At 40.6% G+C, this 25210-nt stretch overlaps 3 protein-coding genes across 5 annotated transcripts in view; all 3 read right to left on the bottom strand.

Annotated features, from left to right (window-relative positions):
• mgat4a (alpha-1,3-mannosyl-glycoprotein 4-beta-N-acetylglucosaminyltransferase A) overlaps positions 1–10432 on the bottom strand; it is a 32543-nt gene extending 22111 nt beyond the window's left edge. Inside the window, exon 1 of the mRNA XM_086220371.1 lies at positions 9440–10432. Coding sequence (XP_086076497.1) covers positions 9440–9533 — 94 coding nt within the window. The 5' untranslated portion in view covers positions 9534–10432. The remainder of the gene's footprint in view (positions 1–9439) is intronic.
• A 1051-nt stretch (positions 10433–11483) lies between these two features.
• Positions 11484–14750, bottom strand: creg2 (cellular repressor of E1A-stimulated genes 2). The gene is made up of 4 exons (XM_086221250.1): positions 14245–14750; positions 13210–13379; positions 12986–13099; positions 11484–12586 (listed from the first exon to the last, which is right to left on the bottom strand). Exons 1-4 carry the CDS (start codon positions 14656–14658, stop codon positions 12445–12447), a joined length of 840 nt encoding a protein of 279 aa, XP_086077376.1. The 5' UTR covers positions 14659–14750; the 3' UTR covers positions 11484–12444.
• A 1092-nt stretch (positions 14751–15842) lies between these two features.
• Positions 15843–24526, bottom strand: cracdla (cracd like a). 3 transcript variants are annotated; one of them, XM_086220368.1, is made up of 10 exons: positions 24226–24525; positions 23262–23321; positions 22803–22947; positions 22583–22721; positions 22344–22505; positions 20582–20800; positions 19370–20489; positions 17819–18738; positions 16800–16911; positions 15844–16714 (listed from the first exon to the last, which is right to left on the bottom strand). In XM_086220368.1, the coding sequence occupies exons 1-10, from the start codon at positions 24230–24232 to the stop codon at positions 16521–16523; spliced, it is 3078 nt and encodes a 1025-aa protein (XP_086076494.1). In that variant the 5' UTR covers positions 24233–24525; the 3' UTR covers positions 15844–16520. The 3 variants fall into 3 exon arrangements, 2 of the variants coding, with proteins under 2 accessions (XP_086076495.1, XP_086076494.1); XR_015118732.1 differs by having other exon boundaries at positions 16570–16714; positions 17812–18738; positions 24226–24526; XM_086220369.1 differs by lacking the exons at positions 23262–23321; positions 24226–24525 and having other exon boundaries at positions 15843–16714; positions 22805–22932.
• Positions 24527–25210: the final 684 nt, after the last annotated feature.

Here is a 25210-nt window from a genome sequence, read left to right as displayed (position 1 = left end):
ATTTCTTTAATATCATTTTTTGAGGGGGGAATTTGTGTGTGTGTGTGTGGGGGGGGGTTTAAAAAAGAAAATATCTTTCTTCTGGTTAATTTGCCTGAAGACACAAGCCTTGCAAAATGCAGAGGCGGACAGTGACGTTAAAATACATTTACTTGAGAACTCACAAGAACATTTTTGAGGGTCCGTTGAGTTGAGTTTGTTTCTTTGGAGAATTATATTTTTACTCCAATACATGTCTAAGACAAATATTGAACATTTGACTTCACAAAGTGAAGATTTGATGTCAGGTTTTTTTGGTTTTTTTTTAGGGAAGTTTTGTTAGTCTTCCTGTCTTTTTTAATCCCTGCCTGCCACAAGCAATATTCCAAAAGGAATAAAAAACAACCACGCACCCAACTTGATTCAGAAGCAGAAAAACACCATTCAGCTCTGGGAAACCTGATACGTCCGTGTGTGAAACAATAAGCCTGTTTGATTTGCATGCTGAAACTTTCATTTGTTTTGATGGGCTTTGTGTTGCATTGTGGTTCTAAAAGGAAGTCAGCAATTAGTATAGGTGGTTTCAAGAGCTACAAGGTTCTGCAAAGGCACTGAGAATAACAATACGATGATGCGCTGATTGCAGATGGGCAGCAGGGTGAAAGCTATCAACTACTAGTCTGTGAGATACAAATAGATGCTGAAGTTGTCAATTAAGTCTGTTGAATTCACTCAGTGATGATAGCTTGTTGGTGAGATGATAGAAAGTAAATGAATATCCCCATCTGTTATTTTCCTGTGACAACCAACATGTCAATCATGCTAATTTGATTTGCTTGCTGCATTACTTGTCACCCTAAATTAACATTAACACTCACATTCTCTTTTTCATACACCTTTTTCTGCACCTTGTTGAAACACAGAATCAGACAGAGGTCCCACGCGTCAGAATATTTTTTTACCCAGATATTCAATTCAGACAATGACCATCTTTGCACTGACGTGCAGCCACAACCTTTACTTGCTGTGCATGAATATGCACATGCATGCAAAACATGCTCATGTATTATGTATTGTGAAGTCCCTCCAGTGGTGCACCTGCTGGCCACGTGGTTCTACACTGCACTTGCTTTATATGATACAAAGCATTTAAACAGGCTGTTGGCTTTTAAGTAGGGCAAACTATTTTGAGTATAACCAGGATCCAGGATGGCAATAACACGTTGGGGTTGACCACTTCTACAAACAGATTAATAAGGTTTTTACACTTCAGTATGTAAGGCTCCAGCAACCCCCCCCCCCGACCCTTAACAGGATAAATGGTAGACAATGGATCGAAAATTACCATGCAGCACTTACAGTCATGCAGGAAAAACAGGCAGTCATTTATTTCAGAGTCCTAGCATTGATTGTTGGTGCTTTTTTCCTGAAGGAAAGCACAAGCTAATCCATAGTTTGGCTAGTGATATTCCCTGAAGAGTTCTGTGTATAGTTTCCAAAGAAGAAAAAAAAAATCACATCTTTATCCACATCTAGCTTTGATTTACAACATATCCAAAAACTGTCATTTCAGTTATAAGAAAAACAGTTCTGGTGGCAAGAAAATAAAGCAGCAGAAGTAGAGGAGAAGCCTGGCTTCATAGGGGTGAGAAAAATAGAATTCATCCAGATACATTACAGCTCTAAATTAAATGATTAATGAAAATATGCAGAAAATGTGTTTAATTGCTACTTTAACATCAATATAACTTCATTTAAGTTAACACAAGAGAGATAAACGCAAGTAAGAGAACATTTACTTGATCTTATCCATTTCATTGACATTGCCCATATCTGTGACCACAAACACATCGTGAAACATCAGTGTCATCAATTTCTCCTATGTGTGAAAGTCTATGTGAACTGCTCATATGACACCCAGATTTTATGACTGTTCAAATAAAACATGTCATCAACAAATGTGTGAACAGTGACATCTGAACAATCACCAAGTGTGAAGCTTTATGCATGGAAACATACAAACTCTGACATATCCTAGTTTGTAAAGAAAACTTATGTAAACTTTGAAAAACACAGAAAACACAGTGAAATATTAGAGCTCAATAATTTCACTTTTGCCACCTCGACTGAGGAAAGTAGTTCAATCCACAAGTAGGAAAGGAACAAGAATGATGGAATGAATGAATGAAAAGAAGTCTGGGATACAGGATGTAAGTAGAGGCATGAGGAAGGAAACAATGATACAGAAGATGAAGATGCCCACTCCTGTCTACCCCCCCACAATAACATCTGTCTGGTAGAACAGGAGCTGGATATGTGTGTACGTGACTAAGCAAGGTACAAATAATGAACCCATCTCTCTCATACAACATTACATCTTGCATGCTCTCCTCTTCCTTCATCCCACAAAGGAATGGTCTGGCAGACTGCCCTGCTCTCATTGCAAACAATACATACATGCAAGTAGAAACTGCAAATGAGGAAACCCAATGTGCAACACAGAAATGCACTCCTACTCTGACTAATAAACCATGGAACTAGCCCACCACCCTCCTACTCTTCATTGCAATAGCGTGTTCTATTCTTGGCTCATTGTGTTTGAAATGATGTGACGATGGAAGAAAACCATGCCTTATACAGCATGGAAGGGAAACGGAAGGTTCTCGGACAGCAAGCAGGAAGTCTCAAATGGAAAAAGGAAGAATTTGTTTTGTGCCGTGTCAGTTCTCGCTTTTCATCGCCTTAAACCAGAAGCACCTCACAACTGTCTTAGGCTAGAGATGGTAATATAAGATAAAGTGGTGAAAAGAGTTGAAAGTATATATATATATATATATATATATATATATATATATATATATATACCTGCTTTTAAATCTAATTATCCGTGCAAAGTCACTGCTGTTTTGCTCCTGGTTATTCTCAAGTCATCAGAAGGAAAGGAATTTGCAGAATGTTTTTCTCCCTACACTAAACCCTAACATGTTACTTTATGCATCTTTATGCTACTGACATAAAACTACAGTGAGATACAGCGTCTAGTCGCACTAGGGGAGGGAGGCCGCACATTTCTGGAGAGTCATTCAAAATTGAGTGTTTGTACAGCTGACTGACACAGCTCTCATTCACAGTGGTCAAGGGTCTGGGAACAAGACAAGCAGTCAGAGGACAAAAAAATAAAATTTAGTACAAGATTACCTCTCAATAACAATGAATTAAATCAACAATTGTGTCGTCAGACTGTAACAAATGCACATACAGCAAAGTCGCAAACGTACACTCGTTAGCATCAAGAGAAACAAACATCTATAACAACAGGATCATACTATATGAGACATGAAAAAGATTCCTAAGTGGAAAACAGAAAGCACAAACAGTATATCAACAAGCTTTTACACAAAAAAAGCAGCAGAGATCATGCACAACAAAAGAGGGAGCATGAATATAGCAAATAAGCCCTTTAAAAAGTCAGAGGTAGACACTCAACATTAATCTAACATGATTAATACACTGAGAAGTTATTTCTTTTAACCCATCCATGTAACCAATAACCATCATATGTGACCCTGTTACATGAAATGTCCTGTTCTGGACAACAACAAAACAAGGATACTAGGTTAAAAATATCAATGCAGCATAAATCATCACACAGGACGAACCAGGAGCCTAACACAGACAAAAATTATACTACCCTTGTAACACTCAATAATATAAACAATAATATGCTGGATTTAACACAATTCTAAGAAGCTGAATATGTTAATAGCTTGTGAGTGAGACATTTTGCTTCCTTCTAATCTTTCTTGAAAGTTACACGTGTAGTACTTATCTGCTGCTATGCTAATGCTACAATTACTGCTGGCAGAAACATTTATATTTGTTTTTACCTAATCAAGTAAGTTCTTGGGCCTGTTTCAGAAAGCAGATTTAGTGAAAAACCCTGAATCTGTTACTTTGAAATGAGGGAAAGTCTGGGTTTTCCTTTTCAGAATGGGAGTAAATGCAAACCTGGAAAAAGGCAGAACTCCAGCCTGTTTAAGAAAGAAGTAACTTCAGCTTTGAGTCAGTTACTATGGCAACTGAATCTATAAAGCTAACATTGTTTGGGTTTTCTTCAAAGAACTTTGACTCTATCCCTGAACACAGTTTCATTTCCACACTCATTTATTATTCCGTGTTAATCATGTGCATTTTAGCAGTGTTTAAAACAAAAAAAAAACTATTAAAATCCATCCATCCATTTTCTATATCGCTCTTCCGTTAAGGACTGTTGGGGGGGGGGGGGTTGCATGGCTGCCATGCTGCCCCTTTCCTAGTAAAATTTAGTTTGGTTTATATTTTCTGTTAGACATATTATATAAAACACACTCTTTTGTCAAACATCCCATGTCATCTGGCACCTGTCTACTATAGGCCTACTAAATAGGATTGATATATCTGATTTGTATCTGCTTCCTTGTTCATTTTTGGCCTGCAGGATTGCACCGAAATGAAAAATGATTCTTAGTTTCAATAAATTAAGTTTTCACATGTAATTTATGAGTGTGATTAAATATCTAGTGAGTATTTACATTCAAAGTTAAGCATTGACTTGAGCAGCAACTTCCTCCCACGTCAATTCTTTCTTCTGCCTTTGCTGAAAACCCAAGAGTTTCCCATCTGAGGTGAAATCAACTCACAGTTCAGGGTTAGGGTTAGAGTTTGCTGAACCTCCTTACTGAGACGGGCCTCAGGTCTCTTGAGTGTCCTACTGTCAACTACTCCTGGCAGCATTAAGAGTTAGAGATATTTCCAATAAAAATACATAAATAAATAAATAAATCTTTAACTTGATATTTTTTGACAAATACATATATGACAAGTTATAACACCAGTTTGAGATAGCTGTGTGGCTTTACTTGCTTATAATTCAGGTTCAACGTCACAAATCAAAACATCAATATAGGTATCTAGAATTGAAGGAAACTAAGGAATTTTGTACTGGAACCATGCAAGATCAAAAATAACTAAATAGCACGGATGCCAGTTATATTTCTGATGATAATTACAGACATACAAACAGAATTTTACAAATATGTTCCAGGAAAATTTGTTTGAATTGGCAACACGCCCATCAAAACCTTCCTGGCATATACAGAAAACTACCCACAGATAGGTGCAAGTGCAAATAAGTACAATCTAAACTGAGGGGAGGTGACACTAACACTGATGAATGTCAACCACTTGTAACCTGTGTTTATTTTAGATCTAGTCAGGCAATAATGCTGTTCATCTTGAAGAGGGCCCCAGGGTTGAAACAGCTGAATAAAAGGGAAATGAATGGAGTTAGGGTGTGAAGCCCATTTCTCTACTTTCAAGTCCAGTTGTGTTGATCAACCACCCTCTGAAAGTATTCACAATCAGTTGCACAGCTTTTTTGATTGTACTTTTCATGTAAGGATCATGTAAATCACATGTGTGACCATTATGAGTCTTTTGTCACTACATAGTAGTTACTCATTTAACACTGAGAAAAACATAGTGGTTTTGAATATACAGTAACTTTAAAGATTAAGAATTTCCAAGCACATTTCATGTCACCTCACCCTGCAGTGGAGCTGATAGTCATACATTTTATCTCTTTGCCTTTGACAGACAACTTCTCATGGCTGCTTTAGATGTTGTCAAGGCTGAAGGCTATCAACCATACAGAACCTTGGTTGACCAAAATCATAAAAATCTTCAATTAGTTGATTGCTGGGGGTTTGAGTTGGGGCAGATACTTTGCTTTTGAAATATAAAGCTACTCTGGTGTAATCTCATTATTAAAAAAACAAAAAGAATTTACAGCTTTTACTCTCAAGCACACTAAATACAAAAAAGGCAAGTCCATTAGAAAAAGAACATTTATGATACAAAGCTGATCAGTGAGACCTCACTCACCAAATGGCAGTGGATGGTGGCAGACACAGTTTTCATTTCAGTCCCTCCAGAGAAACGCGATTATGCGATGGCATAATTCAACACGTAATAGCCAAATTCTGTACATTTATTCAGGGGCTGCAGGCGCCGCACTTTTTCCACTTAAATCACCAATTTCAACGCAAAATGCACGAAATGTGCGGGGCTTGCATAATTTCATAATCCCTGTATTTTCATTGCAAAACAAGCCACATATCTTTGCAGAAAGTTTAAAAATGTTAAGTTTCCTTCACACAAGAGCAGCCATTTTTTTCCTCCTGTTGCCTTGGGAACATTGTGAAGTGACATCATCACAAAGCTACAAACTCTGCGTAGAAGACATGATGAAGTCCACAAATCAGTCTCATTTGTCAACAAAAATAAGCTTGGAACTTGTTTGACTCATCAACGGTTTGTGAGTTTGAGCCATGTATTTATTTAGGTTTGAAACAAAACAAGATGAGAACTTAATTATTCCCAGCACTTTCTGTGAAGTAGTATGCTTGCTTATCATCAGAAGTCATTAGAAATGACTCCTAACATTAAGGTGAGAACAATGCTGGCGGAATCACTTTTTTGTTCTTATTCATCAAACCGCAGTTTTTGATGAATACGAATTTTGCAAATTTCCTAAATTTTTGCAAATTCCTGCAATGTCTTTGCATAAAATTGCATAAATATCCTGCATATTCCATCACATTTTTTAAAGAAAACACACTACATAATCAAGGATTTTTGCCTGCAAAAATCACAAAAAAACTCCACATTTTTCTGGAGGACTGTACTTTTAGCTTGTATATGGGACATAACACTTCACGATTAGCGAAACAATTACTCTATGGTCATGTAAACATGACAGACATATTAGGTAGAAATATTGTGTTTCTTTATGTGCTTGTTGATACAAAAAGCTTTTTGGCCTTTTTTTTGGATCTAGGTTTTACTGCAGTAACGGGTGTAGTTTTGGTCAACTCATCGCGGCCACTCTGATCGCTGTGTGTGTGTCTGGGTGTGTGTGTGTAGCTGCTAGCTGCTCGTTGCAACCTTAAAGGAACAGCAAAGGCATTAAAGCCACGTCACAACCTGATGAGATTAATCCTTAGTACCAAAAGGTAGTGCCAAACATTCAAACACGTTTTTGTATTGTGGTACAGATGTGATTCAGTCAGTGCCAAAAAGTACGGGCCTTCACTACCCGACCCCGTTAGTCTGTCCATTCCCCTCCAGAAATAATGGATTAATCTTGAACAGCTGTTGATGTAGCACTTTTCTCCTGATAAAACTGACACAGCGATTGCTCAACAAATGAGATTTTGGTGGACCAGTTAGCAGAACACTAAAGCCCTTCAGGAAAGTGTACAGAAGTCAGAAAAACTCTGGTTGTGGGATTTCCCAGATGCTGAAAACTTCACTGGGAGGAAATTTTTTCTTCATACTGGCTGGCTGGCAGACTTTCATGGCTTACTGGGACATTTGAACAATACACAGCATTTATTAGTGACACTTGTTCTCTTGTTCTGGCAAAGTCAGGGTTGGAATTTTTTTTTCCCCCCACAATATACCAGACACTTCCTGTATGTCACGGTTTAACCAGCTATTTGTAACTTAGGTGGACAAGTAGAAGATCCATATAATTTAAGTATAACCATTTATGTAAACTGAATCATTTTTATAAGGCATTTTTCTACCTTTGTGGTATTCAAAATGCTTTAAAATATCACCCTATACATACACACACCATTCAAGTTGCCAACCTATTAATCTGGAGCAATTAAGGGTTCAGGATCTTGCTAATCGACACTTCGACATACAGTACAAGCGAGGATCCAAAACGTGACCCTTCATTTACTAGCTGGCTACTACCTCAGAGCAACATTGCCCCTTACATCTCCATAAATCAGCTCGTTTATTCACAGTGTAGAGGATGTGTATATTAAAACACCAGCAGGAGGAGGCCGGTCACCAGAAATTTGCACTCGTATAATGAACAGCTGCTGGCTGCTGGGACACAGCAGGTGGCAAGTTTTCATAAACACCTGAAAAAGAGTGCAATATGTCCTACTGTGTCCTGCATGATATTGCAATGCAACTCACACCAGACATGCCCTTGAAATCTGACAGCATCTCATTTCCCTTTTTTAATGAGTCAGATTACTTATACAGAAAATGTAATGACAGGAGAAATCTTTCTTGTATGTTTTACCTTCATATTCCTGTCTTTTCTTATTCTATCTGATATTAACATTATCTCTCACTAGTTCTGTGATTAGTACATGGCATATGAGTAAGCTGTCCTTGTAGAGTGTTTCAGGGTGGTTCCATGTGCTAATTGCATATTGCCCACAAGGTGCATCCATCAAAATACTCAGGTGAGCAGTACAGTACTGCTTACCTGGTCAGTACATCTTTGATGAATGTCACATAGAAGTTTCTTATTTTTGCTTTGTGCATAAAGGAATACAAGAGGACAAATAAGACAAACATTCATTCATTGGGCCTGTTCTCTCTCATGTTTCTCCTCAACAGCAAAAGCATTCCATAACACAATTAAATTCCCTCATATGTCAATCATGTTCGCCTGAGAGACAACAACTGTGGGTGCAGATTTGTACCAATTTATAGAAAACCAATAGCCAATGTACTGGTAGTAGGAGAGCCTGATCCCAATTGTTCTGTCCTGACTTAGTTTGGTATCAACAGGTTTAGCAGTTGCGCAGAACTTGCGTCAACATTTGCTTATCATTTGCCAACATATTCTTAAAGCTTTGTACTTATCTCACCCTGCTCCAAGCCAGAAGTATTTTATAAAGCTGATAAACATCACCGTAATAGCGACATGAAGCCTTGGATTTTATCTAAAGGCTGAAATTATTTTACACTCGGCTGATAACAAGTCACCGACATTCGTGACCCTGCCCACACAGACTGCACCCTGTTCAGAGTTGTGTACAAAGGGTGACCTCATATGATTGACATGAAAAAATATGCTTATTGATAGGATGAAAACGCATGACATTTCTTCACAAGATTAAATGGTTTGGGATTGTATCATGAAGTAGTAATGGGCTGTGTGGTGGTTACAACTGCTAGGGTCAAACTAAATCGTCCCTAGCTGATGAGAGACTAGTTTAACCGAAGCACAACTGGTGCTAAGCAATGATGTGTGAGGGGAGATGAGAACTGACAGCGTATCTGCCATGCTGAGAGCTGTGAAACACATACATCAGTGGCAATACTGATGCTTCAATAAAACAATAAACATAATCCTATTTAAAATCCACTCGGTTCCACCAGATACCCTGTGTAACATGTGCGTTGCGTGTAATAAATGTCATACTGACGTTACCTGATCATGCAAACCGAAGAAAACGACAAAAGCTGATGTTCTATGACATGCTGCTGGACCCACGTCAGCTTGATGTCTACCAGTTTGTTAACCACCAGGCCTCTCAACCAGCTCCTCTTCTGAAAGCAAGTCACACCTCATACGTCTGTATAGTGACCAAAATTCTCAACCTACCTTTGCCATTCTGCCAGGCTGTGTACCAGGACAAGCTGAGGAAAGACGTGAAGAAAATAATCGCAGTGGCCACAGTTCCATTTCTGAGCCTCATCTCATTTCAGCGATGCCTCGATCCTCTCGTTTGAGTGTAGGGGACCCCGGGGCTGCCGCTGCTTCCTCCCTGCCTCCTTCTTGCTCTGCCTTCAGGGGGTTGAGACGTGCGCAGGCTCGGGCATATGGGGGCGTCAGTCGGTATAGCGTTCCCGCTTACATGGACCTTTGCTCTCTTAGATATGAGTATCCCTCAGCCTCTGTGCGCCTTTTCTTGTCGGTGTCCCGAGGACTGTAACTGGCTCCCCCTGAGCCGTCCAACGGTTAACGATCACGAGTCAACTGTCTTCCGGAGCAATACAGTTTACATTGTCGGTGACGGTAGAACGAGCTAGCTGACTAGACAAACCATCACTGCCGGTCTTCTTCTGGCTACAAATTCCAAGTGGAAGGCATTTCGAGTGAGAGGGTTGACCGTCTGGGATAGGCTGGTCGGTTTCTAACGTTATCTGCAAGGCTACGCCTTAAATCACGTTGAGTCCGTTACAAGTGGCAAGTGAACAGTGGGGTAGCGCATTGCTAACTAACGATGCCAATAGCGGAACACTGGGTCTCCTCGTCAATATAACCCAGGGAGCTTTACTTTCGGTATCAGCCGGCTGCGTCAAAATACGTGTTCGCTGGCCAATTAGCTACCAAGCTAACATTTAGTTGAAACTCTGCGACGGATAAACCGTTACCTAAACATAAGCAACTGGAGGAAAGGATGTTGTTTTTTTCGCTGTAACCTAATTCATTCACAATTTAGAGCCTTCAAAATTAGTTTTAAAACGCCCTAAAACGTGTAGTTGTTTGAGTCTACTTTAAGGCATTCAATATTTACCGTTTGAGGTGCCTTTTTCCTTACTTGAATCCTTTACTAACCAGTTAATGTCCACCTCTTTTACAGTTAACAGGCGGTCTTCCTGTGACAACTTTCAAAATAAAATAACACTTCAATCTTTCTGACTACAGAACGATGGTATGCTCTCTATCTTGTAAGAGACGATGCTTAATACATCTGTTTTCTTGGACTGCGACGCCAGTTGTAGCGAGGTTTACATTTGAAAGTGGGTCATTCACCATTGCGCCATAATTATGTCTGTAATTTACATGGAAAAACTTGACGTGAAAGAGGTAAACTGGAAATTGTGTGAGGTTTGAGCACTATCTTTCCAAGTGAAAATACCGGAAGCTACTAGTGTGACCAACGGCAACTTTTGTTTCCCACCATTCAACAACGACGCCTCGTTTCTAACAAAATGAAAGTCCACCATCTAGTGGGAATGAAGCGTGGCGGGATTATAAGGCGTTGTGGGAGCCATCTCCAAGAAACAAGAAACACAAAGTATACCTCAAAATTGCCCGTTTTCTTTCTTTTCGTTATTTTCTACATCATATTGTATGAGAACTCCTTATCAATAACTTCCTATTGCACCAGACTTAAATTAAGCCCCTTGCTTTTGCTATTTTTTAGGGCCTGAGCCAGAAGGCACTTCAAGCGAAGACCCTATTATGTTTGCTCGGCAGAGCAACACATTAGCAGCACTAAAAACACACAGTAAACAATGTGACCCAACACCCATGAGGCAGCTCGGCCAGACGCCCCGGAGCCGGTTTTCACATACACACCTATTCAAAACCTGGTACTACTGTTCTTGCTGTCAATGAGCGCGCACAATATGCGCATAAATTATTATTTTTCCGCCGCCAAAAAAACACTTGATGTAACTCCCCAGACATGCATGAAATTCGCTGAAATTTGGCACACTTGTCCGGTCTGGCGAAAAATTTTATATTTTCCCTTTACATCTTAAATGAGTTGGCAAATGAAATTTCAAATATATCAAAATTCATCTTTTGGAGTTTTTTTTTTGAGGGGGGGGGGTCAATCTCATGTTAAAGTCAGTACCAGATGTTAGTAGTAGACAGGAATAAAAGCACAAAGCTCTTTCATTTACATTTTAGCACATCTTTTATTCTCTATTAATATTTTAAAGCAGGAAGTATTTTTTCAAACTATGCAAAAATTCATATTTTTTTCTAGTAACTTCTAGGTCATGAGACCAAGGGATTCCAAATCACTGCTAGACCTTTTTGAGAACAAGACCAAAATAACAAAGCACATCTTTTTTGTCATTAATATTTAGGTGCAAAATGTATTTTTTCATATAAATACATAATTTTCCTTAATAGCATCACTGTCATGTGACCTGGGGACACAAAATCAGGGTTAGTAGTAATACTGGAAGGACACATTTCCTTAATTTCCTTTTTTGTTTGCCTCTTACATTCTCTGAAAATATTAGGTCATAATGAATTTCCTTTAAGCTCTCATGTCAAATAATGTCTTTCTATATTTTATACTAATATTTTAAATGCAAAAGACATTTTTAGGATGGTTCCATGTCATGTGATCTATGGACTCTTACAGTATTAATAATTAAGTGTAAAATGCATTTTTCATTTATTGAAAAAATACTTGGGTTTTGTTACAGGATAATGACTGCGATGTGCTGAAAATTACATATAATTGTAAGATTTGATAATTCACTACAAAAAGCGCACAATTCTTGTCTGTGCTAACATTCATTTATTGTTCAAACAGGCACACATTTGAATAAAAATCCGTAAAATCATCTTATCAGAAAGAATACACTGAGTAACATTTTCTTTGCGAGTTTGGATGTAAAATACCCACGTGCCAAATACTACAAGTTTTCCAAGCTTGTGCGAGAGGCCGAGATGAAGGGCAACAGAGAACAGGTAGGTGTGAAGGACACAAACTGATCAAAATCTGTTAAAAGTTTGCTTAATGTCACTGGCATGTTACTTTGATCATTTTCTCCCGCTGAATGTCGTGACATCTGCGGTATAGATGGTGCTGCTTGTTAATCATTTTAGGCTGATGTGATGCCGGTGCTGTAATACTCTCAGAAGGGTGTAGCTTTAAAGTATTCCTCCAGTGGAATAAGTGATATGCCTCCAACCCAGTCCTGCAGCCAGACCTGGATCAATTCCAGCTTCATGAAGAACCACTTGTGTCCCACTGGCCATTTTGCCATCACTGGATGTCTAATAAAACAGAGTAACATTGAGAGACACGGTGAGTTATAGAAATACACTGAGCTAGATTTAACCGGTATGAATGCAGAGGAACAACATATTCAGTTCAAGGTTAGGTTGAAGGGAGCCTCCTCCACCAAGACAGACACTTAGCATAAGAATAAGAATACTTAATTAATCTCACACAGGGATTTTTAAAAAATTTTTTTTTAATGCTCTGGCTCGCTTGTTTTTCTGCAGGCAAGTCATAACTGGTGGCGGTGCAGAGCCCAGGGTGCAGCGACAGCACCTGAGCAAAACACCACTTTCTATTTGAGAAATGAGTTTATATTAGGGAAGCCAACAGAAACAATCACCCAATGCAAGTTAATTCTTGGAGCATGGTTCCAGTAAATCAGACTCAAATACCTTGAGAACATTGCCTCCTTTGCAAACGCAAGCTCCTCCGGGGCCACCTCCACCATCTTGCCAGTCAGAGTGAGCCTGGCACATCTGGGATCCTCTGGATCATACATCATTTGCCTTTAGACACATGAGACCATGTCACGATTTCAACACTCACATGCAGAATGAGTGTCATAGCTTTGTTAAAGGGGGTTAAAGGGACCAGAAGCTCATTTTAATATGCATACCTGCAGAACTCCCCCTCAGCCTCTGAGAATGTGAGGGAAGCATAAGGGTTACTTTTCAGATCTGTGACAGTATTGTCCATCGGAGTCACGTAAAAGTAGAGGACTCCGGTGCTGTTGTCCAGCGGTCCGTCACTGACTGAGAAGATGTTCCCAAAAGGGAGACCTTTGATCTGGGGGAGAAGACAGCATACTCATTTCTATAGAGTAATTTAAAGAAGTTCAATTAGTTCAATTTTGAAGTTCTTCTGCCTATTTCGGTGACAATAACCAATTCAATTGCATTTTAACCATTTTATTCTACATGTGGTGGATTTTTAAAATAAGGTAGCCAACCACCATATTGAAAACACTTGCATTCTCTCCCATAAGCCAGAAATGTGGGAATGAACATATGTGTTAAACATCTTCAGAGCTCCAATTTGTATATTTATATTGCTTGTTTTGTTCCAAAATAGTTAACTGGTGTCCATATTTGAAACAGCCAGTATTATAAATAAGGAGGATGTAACCGCCACCTCCTCCAGATACCTTCATAAGCACTTGTCAAGTAGACAAAACAATCTTTAGAAATGATGTAAATATCATTGTGACACTTAAATAATTTCTTGTCTCCTAAACGCTTTTAGGATTAAAATTAAAGTAGTTTTCCAGCAGACTTTGACTGAACTGAATTTAAAAAGGAAATTCCAAGATAAATATTCACAGACTTTACCCAGAACAAGTTTTTTTTGTACATTAATGTGTAAAAAACAAACAATTGACCAGTCCATAAAAGTACGTAGATGCCACGAATATGAGAAATGATAAATATCCGAACTGATAATAGGTCAAATGACTATTCAGTGGATCCCTTACCGGTATGCACTAAAAGGAAAAACAAACAAAAAAACAAAACAAAACAACCCCTAATAGCCTTCTACCAATAGTGAGTCTTAGCACGGTCTGTCTGTCTCTGAATTATGATTCCAGCAGCAAAATAATAATGTCAGAAGACAGGACCTGGCACACACACAGACGGCCCCCCTCATGTGTTACCTTGTCCTGGGTTGAAATGGTGGCCAGGTGTCCCCAGTCACTGTAGTGAGCGATGTATCTGGCTGTCCTGGCGGTCTCCTGGTGCGGAGGAGGGGTGCTGCTGGTAGACTTCACCTTCTCCAGTCGGTAGGAGAAGAGACGAGAAGACAGCTGCGCCACATTCTCGCTCTCGGGCTTGACCAGCTCCCCGGGATTCTCCACGCTGTCCCCGAGGACGCTGGAGGACGGATACGCCTGCTTCCACAGCCCAGCACCGTCCACTAGCAACGCCGGGGCGACCTCCTCTGACAGGTCCGCGTCCTCCACTACATCGTTAGAGGAGACGGCCCACGACACGGAGCTCCTCAGGGTGTAGTTTTGACACAAACACAGGATGTTGGCAAACACTGCCAGGTAGAAGTAGGTGGCCTTCATTGAGCAGGAAGAATGGCCGCCACGGTTACTCGCTTGTTTACATACTCACGTGCGTGAGCCTTCAGAACACGAGGAGGTTGAGTAACGAGGAGCCGAGCTTCAGCGACCTCTAGCGACACGCCGAGGGACTGTTACGTTTGATAGACGGGCTGCACGAATAAGAAGCCCCTCTGCTCATCGGCATTTCAGTTTGAAATACAACATTTCCCCCGTCCACCCACAGAAGTGTTCAGTTCACAGATGACTATAACCTTTGTTTCCTTAACCTTAAACCAAAGATGGTCTTATGGAATATGATAATAAAAGTGGCTTCTTAACATGGGTTTATCAAGAACCGTTCCTGATAGCAAACATACGGAAGTGTGAAGGTCAAACCATGTCTACATGACGTGTCCCGAGGTCTTAAAAACTGTCCTGTTTAGCCAGATTTAACCTCTTCTTCACATGCACAGGTGGGCCTGCTTTTTATTTGGCCCACCCAGATCCATGCATGTGTTTATCATGATCATGCTAAAGACAAAATTACACATTCTTTTCCTTCTGCATAATCACTTACTTTAACATATTTGCTAGCACCTTGCTGATAATACCCATCCATTTTCTACCACTTATCCTGTTGAGGGTCGGGGGGCTATCTGGAGCCTATCCCTGAGAGGTCAGGTCACCAGTGCATAACAGGGCCAACACATGATGTCTTTGGACTGTGGGAGGAAGCTGGAGTACCAGAGAGAACCCACACAGGAACAGGGAGAACATGCAGACTCCACACAGAAAGATCCTGTGCTGGAGCCGGGACTTGAACCTGGAACCTTCTTGCTGTGAGGCAACAGTGCTGACCACTGCACCACCGTGTTGATAATATCTAAACAATGATTGCAGTATTGTTTTTACCTCCCCTGTGTTTTCATTGTATTTAGCTAGTTGTGACCTCTCTGTCTTTGCACCAAACCTGTACAATATGAATGCATTAAAAAAAAACCTGTGCAGACTGATTCTTACTTCCTGTTTCACATCTGTGTAAAAAAAGAAAGGAAGAAATGTAATCCAACTCCAGAACAGACTTTATCCCTCCCTACTAAGCAAAAAAAAGTACATTATATATTTGACATTAGATAGAATTTATCCTGTTTATTCATTTTTCTGAATCTACTTTTGAATCGCTGGAGTGACTGATGCCTGAAGGTGAACTGTGCCTGCTGGATTTAGATTAAAACATAAGAAGTATATTAAGAAGTATAACACATCACTTTGTGACATTTCCAAACAGTAACATCTTCATTACAGCTCAAGGGTAAAAGAGGTGTAGGTGGGTCTTTAGGCCAAATAAGTGAGTTCGTACCTGACATGTTTACCTCTCATTCTGCAAGGAAAAGATTGCAGTTGCACACATCCGATGTCAGTGTATGGAATATTACACTTGGTGCTCTTCAACATTCACTCGATAAAAGCTGGAGACTTATTTTCTGTTTTTAATCGTCTTTTTGTCGTTTGTCGTTTAATCTTGTTAAAAAATTAAGTAAATTCAGTTGGTTTGCATTTTAATTTTTATCACCAAACATCTCATTGAGCTCAGACATATTTATATTTGAACACAGAAACCTGCTACTATATAACCTACACTAGCGTGAAAGGCTGAATCACTTGTTACATTATTTAGAAATACCCTTTATCTTGAAGTGGCAGAGGGGAATTTTAATAAACTTTTCTATTCTTTCAAAAATAACAGCACTTCACCATACAACACATTTGAATACATTTAAACACAACAGTCTCACTGATCGTCCCACTGTAAATTCAACCTCCATGTAAGATTCAGGTGTAGGTCTGTTTAATAGGCCATATTCAAATGTCTGTTTTGCCTCTCAGTCCATGGTCTTATCACTCCAGGCCCTTGACTTCCTCTTAGCCAGTTCCTTCCAAGATGGCTGATCACTGTCAGACATGGTTTGCAATGCTGATGGCATTGGAGGTGACAGAGATGACGGCGATGACCCCATGTTTTTACGCGGCCATTTCTCCTCAAGGGGCCTGTCAGGAATTTTGGTGGGGCTTGACTCTGAAAGAAAAGCATTTGTCATGTTGCAGCAAATTGAAGTACTGAGTTTTATCTCTACAATTATTCTTCAAGAGAGTCAACAAACCTGCAAGTTTTATTCCCGGTCTTCCTTCTGGTTTGATGAATTTGCTTTGAGATTTTTGAACCAAAGCAGGGGATTCACCTGATATCTGGGCATCTATTTTCTTCAGTTCTACCTGAAAAAAAAAACAGTAGCAGTTAGATATAAACTCAGGTACACTGAAGAACACAAGAGTAAAGAGTAAATCTGGTAACATTCAGCATTCCTTTTTACAAATCCTGTAAAAAGCAAGCACAACAATAATTGATCCAACTAATGAGTTTTGCCAGCGTAGCTAAAGCCTCATACAGGTTAGTTTTTCCTCAGTATCAGAGACCAACATTAAAGTAATTCTTCACCCAAAGGGTGCTACACCGTTCAAGTACCCACAATGCCTTGACCTCACAAACACATTTTGTTCCTCCTCCTGCATCACTTCTTTGTGATTCCAGAGTACGACAACAGCCAGCTTTGTCTCTTTAGCTTCAAGCCAACAGTGAAGGATGCTAACATCAGCAGAAAAAAACTGCCCCAAAATGTGCATTTACAAACTGTCAAGTGCATTTTCTGGTATAATCCACATCTTCTTTATCCTGCCGCGAGCTCAGTAATTCACAAACATTTTAATTTGAGATAACAACAAACTAAATATAATTCCCCCAGTTGTTTATTGCAATGCAGAGCGAGACCAGCTCAGTAGCTCAAACTTATCTGAGCTTGTTCAAACTGGAAAAGTTATAAAACACATAAATGAGCCAGACTGTCCTTCTGATGTAAAATGCAAATACATTACATAAATAACTATTACCATACCAAAAAGTCCAAGAAAATACACCATTTCTGTTTGGCTTTTGCAAAAACGTAAATTCCGTGGTTTGAGGAGATAATGGTTCCTTATAAAAACTGAAATAATGTCAAAGAACAACATGTTTCACAATTGCGAGGAAATTATAAGGAGACTGGAGCCGTTGACCAACACGTCACCAAATTTTTCACGTAATTGATTCACATGTAAATGACAGTTACAAAGAAGTACCACAAACCCCCTTGGTTCCAGTGGTCCACTCGGCCCGTTTCTCCAAAAAGGCAGCCTTCTCGCTAACTGACCCAGCCCAAACCGGTCGTTTCCCTAACGGTGATGGGCTGTCTTTGTCCTGTGCAGCGGCTCTTCCTGTGGCAGATACTGGAGAAGGAGCTGCAGCTGATGATGTGGTGGAGATCGGAGGTGAAGTTACAGATTTGAGCTGGTTGGCAGGGAGGGGGCCCTGACTGCTCCGAGGATACTGCTGCCGGTCCGAGGAAAGGTATGACTGTGTAAGGGATTGATGGATTTGTCCCAACTGAGATGTAGTGTCTCGCTGTGGAAAAGAGCGTAAGGGGGACTGGGTTGTCCATGGATTGGTCTGTATAGCCGGCTGTGACACGCTGTTTGAAACAGGCTGAGTTGTACTAATGTGCATTTGGAGTTTGTTGATTTGTTTTGACAGTTCTGGTTCTTTAGAGGTGTTCGATGAACTGGGACACACTGATGATGTCCTCTGTTGCACTGTAGTTGCCATAAGTGAGGATTTGAAAGTCTGTGATTGGCTCTGCACTTCTTCCACTTTGAGCGATGACAGATTGGCAGCCTGTAATGGCGGAATACACTGTTGTAACTTCACACTTGGTGTTTGGGCCTGATTTGATGTCTCCGCTGGATTCGTTGGCTGTGCTTGTGGTCGTGCTGTGGCCTGCCCATCTGAAAAGTCTCTGGGAAATCTACTGGTGAAAAGCTGGTGAATGCTTTTGGTCTTTTCAATTGCTAGACTCATCCAGGACACCTCAGGTGAGGGAGTTTGGGGGGCAGATTGGGCTTCCTGAGAAGCTGCGAGGACAGGTTCTACTTCTTTGGTGTTTGAGGTGGTTGTTTGGACTTCTGTAGGCAGGGTGCAAGGACTGATGGTAGCATGAGAGTTATGCTTCCCTGGAAGAGGATGGACAGATAGTGTTGGGTCTAATGAGTGACACAGATCTGTTGGAATCATTTGGCAGTATTATAAAGGTTGCTTGCTCTGCATTTTGATGAGAACAAAGGTGATCAGTCTTATCATTCCAGGGAGACAATGTACCCGCTTTTACTGTTACAGTTTCAGTATCTGTGTAATATTTAAACCCATGGGCTTCTGTAAAGATTGCTCAGTGGCAATTTTAAAGCAATACTCCACCCAAAAAGTGTGTTTTGCCTCTCAAGTACTCACAAATACTTGTTTTGAGCTCACAAAGATGTTTTTTACATCCTGCATGACTTCTTTGTGCAGAAAGGATGCAGGAAGACCCAGTGCTATGTTTAGCTTAAAGCGAACAGCAGCCCTTTTGACTAATTATTAACAACAGAAAATTGTCCAAAAATATCTGTTTTAAAACTCTAAAGAGTATCATCCTGTGCAGTGCATGTCTGGTTTATCCAGGTGTATGATGCTGGTACAGGAGGGGAAAAAAAATCTTTGTTAGTTCAAGACACTGATTTGTGAATACATGAAAGATAAAATACAGTTCTTGGGTGAACTGTCTCCGTAAGTTTTCAACAGAAGAGGGCCTGCGATTCAGAGACTTACCTGTCAGTCTGACGTCCACAGAGGTGGCTGGTATGCAAGAAGTGTTTGTTGGTGATTTTTTAGACGTGTCGTTGGCATGATCACTTATTTTCTGTGTATTTTGTCTGTCACATTGCTCCCCACTTAAAGGCGGCTTTCCATGTGGTTTGGAAGGGACATCTGACCAAAATCTCATTGACTGAGATGTGGGGCGTAGTTTAAAACCAAACACCGTCTTCCCTTCTTCCTCTTGGACCTCCTCTTTTGCTTCCACTGCCTCTTCCACCGCCTCCCGGTTGCTCTCCACCTCTCCCACTTCTGAAGGACCTATGTCTGTAGTTACACCTGTAGATGGTGTCACTGATTCCACTTTCTTCTCACTATCCTGCTTATTCCATGGAAGAACTGAACCTTTGGGCTCTTGTCTCAGTCTTCCCACAGTGATGGCACCCCCTCTAGGTTGGATTGTATCTTCTGCTCTTCCTGCTGTCTTCTTCCGAGCCTGTTCTAGCACTTCTACAAAACTACTTGATCGTGGTCTCTCTCCTTCTTGGTTTTTGGAAGTGGTGATAGAGAAATGGAAGGATCCAGATCCTGGAGCAGCTCTCTTTATTCCTCGACTGTTTTCTGTTTCATCTTTTACCTGCTGGGAAACGGAGGAAGACCTCAGTGTCACCACTGAGCAAAAGCCTGCAGTGATCGGATCAGAGGAGACCTCTCTAGAGTTTATATCAGTTGTTCCAGCCTTGTTTGTGGTATTCCTCTTGTCATGGGACTTGCTTTGAGTCTCAGAATCGCCTGGCCCACCTCCCTTTTCCCTCAGTTCTGACTGTATGAAGGATGAATGTGGCCGTTCACTCATCACGTCTCCTTGTCTGTAAGGCTTAACTCTAAGAACCTGGGAGGGTACAGAGGAAAATCTCCCACAGAGAACATTATCCTGCTGGGACACAGTTAAACCTGATGATTTGGGTGCTGCCTCTGATGTCATCAGTTCTTGCTGTGGGGATTTGAACACTTTAATAGGAATGTTGGTCCCTCCTTGTTCTCCCAAAGTCACATCATCTTTCACACTAAATTCTTGCTCTTCGTCTTTCACAGACTCCGGACGGTTGATATTGTTCAGTGTTTCCAGTTGTGGCTGTTGAAAAAGAGACAGGCAAGTTAGAGAAGTGCAGGGGGTGTGTTGTTAATGAGAGTTTATAAGGTGGCTAAAAGATCCTATTCACTCACAGCAATCAGTCTCTTCTTGCTGCTGGCTCTCTGGTTTCTGGGCTTGACAGACATTCGGTGTCGTGCTGCAGACGTATCCAGGCAGGCAGTGAACTGGGCCGGGGAACTGAAGTCCAACGGGGACTCAAGGATGGACAGACGGGGATTGGAGGGGACAGATTTGGTCGTTGAAGGTTTGAGGATGGGGGAGAGTGGATGGGAACATGGCGGGGACATGGTCTGAGAAGAAACCCACACCAAAATCATAATGTAACACTGAAAATAAGCGATAACCACAGCTGTTCTTCGACAGTTTTTTTTATATTAGGGAGAATTACTTTATGACTATTGCACTGATTTCCAAGGGTGGAGAATTTGCCAAGGAAGAACCCATTCATTTTTGGGGCAAATTTATTTTCTCTTTTGTTAACACTGTGAGAAAGTGAATGGAACTGGCTGAATGTTTAGAGGTTAGGGATGATTTGTCAAAAACTATTGAGAGCATATTACCAGTCTGGAGACTGATTTTTTTAAATGACCAAAAACTTGCAACACAATAGAATACTTCAGGGATGAAATGTGTTTTTAGGCCAAAATGCGAGTTAGCATGCCCAGCCTCAATCAAAAGGGATTTTTACATTGGATTTTTGACAGGTTCTTAGGCAAATAAAAGTTTATGAGACTTAAATGTTTTGTTCAGCAAGATCATCTACCACTTGTGAATCTGAAGCATAAACGCAATCGTTTGAAGAACGGAAATAAAACCAAGTGGTAAACAAATGACACCACCAAGGCCTGACTCAGCATCACCATAACGAACTTCATCCTTCTTCAGGGTTTGGCGCGGATGTTTGTCATCTTGATTAGCCAGTTTTTAGCAACCGCAGGTTTTTAGCACACATAAACGCTTTGAATTTCCCAAGCACAGAATTGACTGAACTAACGTCTTATTTCTGACTGACCTAATTTCAAACATTTAACTGAAAACCCTTTCAATTATATCGCTGAATGAGACGAGGGAATCAGACATTAACAACACTAACTTTCTGCTGGGTTTTACAACTCATTCTTTTGTCACTCTCTTCACAACAGGCTTTAGATGATGACTTATCTGAATTTGTGCATAACTGAATGTTCCTCATTATGCATCATTTTCTTTTAACCAGCAATTTTGAAAGAATATATTTGAAATAACTCTCAATAACTCACAGCAATGATGTCAGTCTCTGAAGATACACAATTGGGGAATTTGGTGATTTGGTGACACACATAAAATCTCCTACGACCTACTTGTGCGTCACCACCCAGTCTTTGGGAGGAGGAGGGGGGGGGGCACTTTTCATTCAATGATATGTTCCTTCATTACAATAAACATGGTCAGTTCAGTTGTTTGAGTACACCATACACCATCCTGCTGCTCAAATCCTCACTAAAGGGCATTAATCTGTGACCCAAACAAATATACAGTTTAATACTGTAAAGCCGTCAGTGTCCATCTGTTTTAGAACATGACTGATCCTGGAAAAAGATAAACTGCACATTTGTGACCTGTTTTTAAAGACTGACATCTTCAGTAGACATTCATGAGTGTTGTAAGAACTCAGAGAAGTTGTTAATTTTTGTGGATTTTTTTTTGACCAAAGGAAAGATGTACCCCGTCTCATTCAAAACTAAATTAAATCAAATTCCACATCTAATCTCATCTCATGAATAAATCACATCCTGAATGAATAGACTAATCCTAAAACTGAACATTTAGTATTTAAGTAGGATGATAAATCACCTTGCTTAGGGTGCCCGGGGTTGTGATGTCCCCTGCTGAGATCTCAGCAGGGCTGTGAGGAAGACCCCCTTTCTCTGAGCAGCTACCCAGATCCTCTTGGCGTCTACTTGGCAGAACCAGAGGAGGCGGGCCCAAATGCAACTTCTGTTGCTGAAGCTTCATCTGTGATAGCACAGGATAGCACCTGAGTCATGGATACAGGCTCAGTACAGAAAAACAGGCCTTATTTCAAGTGTTACCTGCAACGCTTTGATCTTGCTGTGAACATTCTCCTGAGATAGAACCCTAACTGGCTCATCAGCATCCGTCAGAACCTCGTCAGACAAAAAGATACTGTCGTGGGACAATGCCCGGGATCCCATCATGCCTTGAGAGCATCTGAGTTGAAAAAGTAGAAATCAGAACATAAATTCAGCTGCAACATTTACTGTACAATTTGGCTATCATGTGATGACTCACACCAAATCTTCATCTGATCCAAGTTGTTTTCCTGCAGTGATGTCACTGGCCGACTGGCTTAGTTTGGTGTTTACCTCGCCACCGGCTCGCTTGTTCCTCCCAAAGAAACGAGTTTTCAAAAACTTCAGTTTAGATTTTTTACGTCCTAATGGAGATAGAGATGGATTAAAGTTGCAGCACGGACACACACACACACACACACACACACACACACACACAAACACAGACGCACGCACACACGCTTGCGCGCACGCACACACACACACACACACACACTCACTGATAATCTTTTGTGTGTCAGCCAGCATATGTGCAGTCCCTGCTATATTTCTAATCAATCATTGACAACAACTGCTGCAAGTACATGCTGACAATGTACTTTGTTTTAATAGCTCATTTTTGTAAAAGCCTCATTTTCTCTTCAGCAACATTCCTTAATACACTGATACAGAATCTTACCTGGAATGTCCTCAGTGCTGTCATTGATGTCTCCAGAGGAAGACTCCATCAGCTCGATCCCTACAGGAAGCACCCAACACAAACAGGTTTGAAGAGTTGCCCTTGAGGCTGTGGTCCCATACTTTAGGACATTTAACCGGGTGTGAATGCTCCACTGTGTTCTGATCTACGGCTGCTGCACATAATGGAAAACTGTGATAACTGGAAGATATGACATTGCACTTGAAGTTCAAAGGTTTACTGGTATTATCAGGAAGAGAACAAACCTTTTACTGCATTAAGGTGTGGTGACCGTATACGGTAATCAAACATTTAGAAGAAGACCGTACAGAAAGAAACATCCGGTTTGAAATACGACTTGGGGGAAGTTATATAAAAACACAGTATCTCATGGTGCTGTTTGTGAAAAGAGCAATTGCTATGTTTCTGGTAGCTGACGCAAGATTCTTTATGGTTGTTGTTCATTTTAATTTTAATACTTGTCTGCCTGGCATGAATACAGCCTTCTGTTTGCACACCTCATTTTCTAGCCTAGGAACAGTAGTCAACAGCGTGCTGGTGTGCAGCTTTGGTGAATGATAAAGACTAGATGTGTCAGGTTACATGCAAAGTCCACGCTGCACCTCCCATATCAGCAGCTGAATCTAAATTACATGCAGCCCATGTAGAGAGGGATATGAGTGCAATGTGACATTCAAAGGGTTCCAAATGTTACATGCTATTCATGTTAGACATTACAATCCATTTCAATCAGCTGCAAGTTGCTCAGCATAGAAAAAAACTCAAGAGCCAGGCAGAGTTCTACCACCCAAAGAGCTACTCTATAGTTTCAACAGAAACAGAGGTTAATCCCAGGGATTATTGACATTGCAGAGAGATCCTTGTAAGATTTCACAGCACCATAATCCACAATAGCATCTTAATCACAAACTTCCCATGCAGCACAGTGCAATGCAAAATTCACCTGACATTCAGAAGCGTTTCTGTCTCACAGACAAAACATCCAGGACAAAATCGTACTGAGTGTCCTCCTCTTCCTCGTCTCTGTATCCACTTGTCTTCTGACTGTCCGGATGTTTAAACCTCAGGCTTGTGTTGTCCACATCTGCAGACGGAGAGGGGGGGACTTCCAGAGGGGATGGGAGCGAGAGAATTGGAAGGAGAGAGAGAGAGAGAGAGAGAGAGAGAGAGAGAGAGAGAAGGTCACTCCATGACGGGGTAAGCAAATGCACAAAGAGAAAAGAGGACAGAATAGAATGAGAGAGAGAGAGAGAGGAGAGAGAGAGAGAGAGAGAGAGAGAGACTCTATTACATTAGTGGCACACTGTGGCCCTCTGCGCTAAGCTCCTTATAAAACGCTAACCTGATTTTAGGCCCAGAAATGAGAGTAGAGGGAGAAAAAAAAATAAAGCTCCAGTTGGAACGAGGACAGGCATACCGGAATTAAAGCTCACAGTTTAAACATTACACCAGGTTGCCCTCAGACAATCACAGAGAGGAGTTCATCTATGTGTGTGAGTGTGTCGTGTGTGTGTGTGTGTGTGTGTGTGTGTGTGTGTGTGTGTGTGTGTGTGTGTGTGTGCGTGTGTGCATGTGTGTGAAGTGAAAGTTTGAAAATTAAAACAATATTCCAGGATGGACCATTTTCAAGATATGCAGATTTTAAACACAAATTTGCGAGGCTTTCAGGCTAAAATACAATTTTACAGCAAACTATGGAGAAGTGTTTGTATCTCTGGCAGAATTTTATAAATGCATGAACACCAAATATTTTTTTTTTAAATGGTCACATGACAGCTTTTGGCCTATAGCGTTTAAGGCCCATATTTCCTCTTTTTTCATCTCTAACAAACATAAAGCTTAAAAAGGGCATATCTGAACACTATAAAATAAATTGTGATAAAAAAGACTCTTTTCACTTAACTGAATGATCCCAGTGTCAATGGATC

This window comes from Aulostomus chinensis, chromosome 12, assembly GCF_037954235.1.
Source record: "Aulostomus chinensis isolate RoL2024-O1b breed Wild chromosome 12, RoL_Achi_v1.0, whole genome shotgun sequence".
In the NCBI taxonomy this organism is placed as follows: Eukaryota; Metazoa; Chordata; class Actinopteri; order Syngnathiformes; family Aulostomidae; genus Aulostomus; species Aulostomus chinensis.
This window is presented reverse-complemented; position numbering and strand designations above follow the sequence as displayed.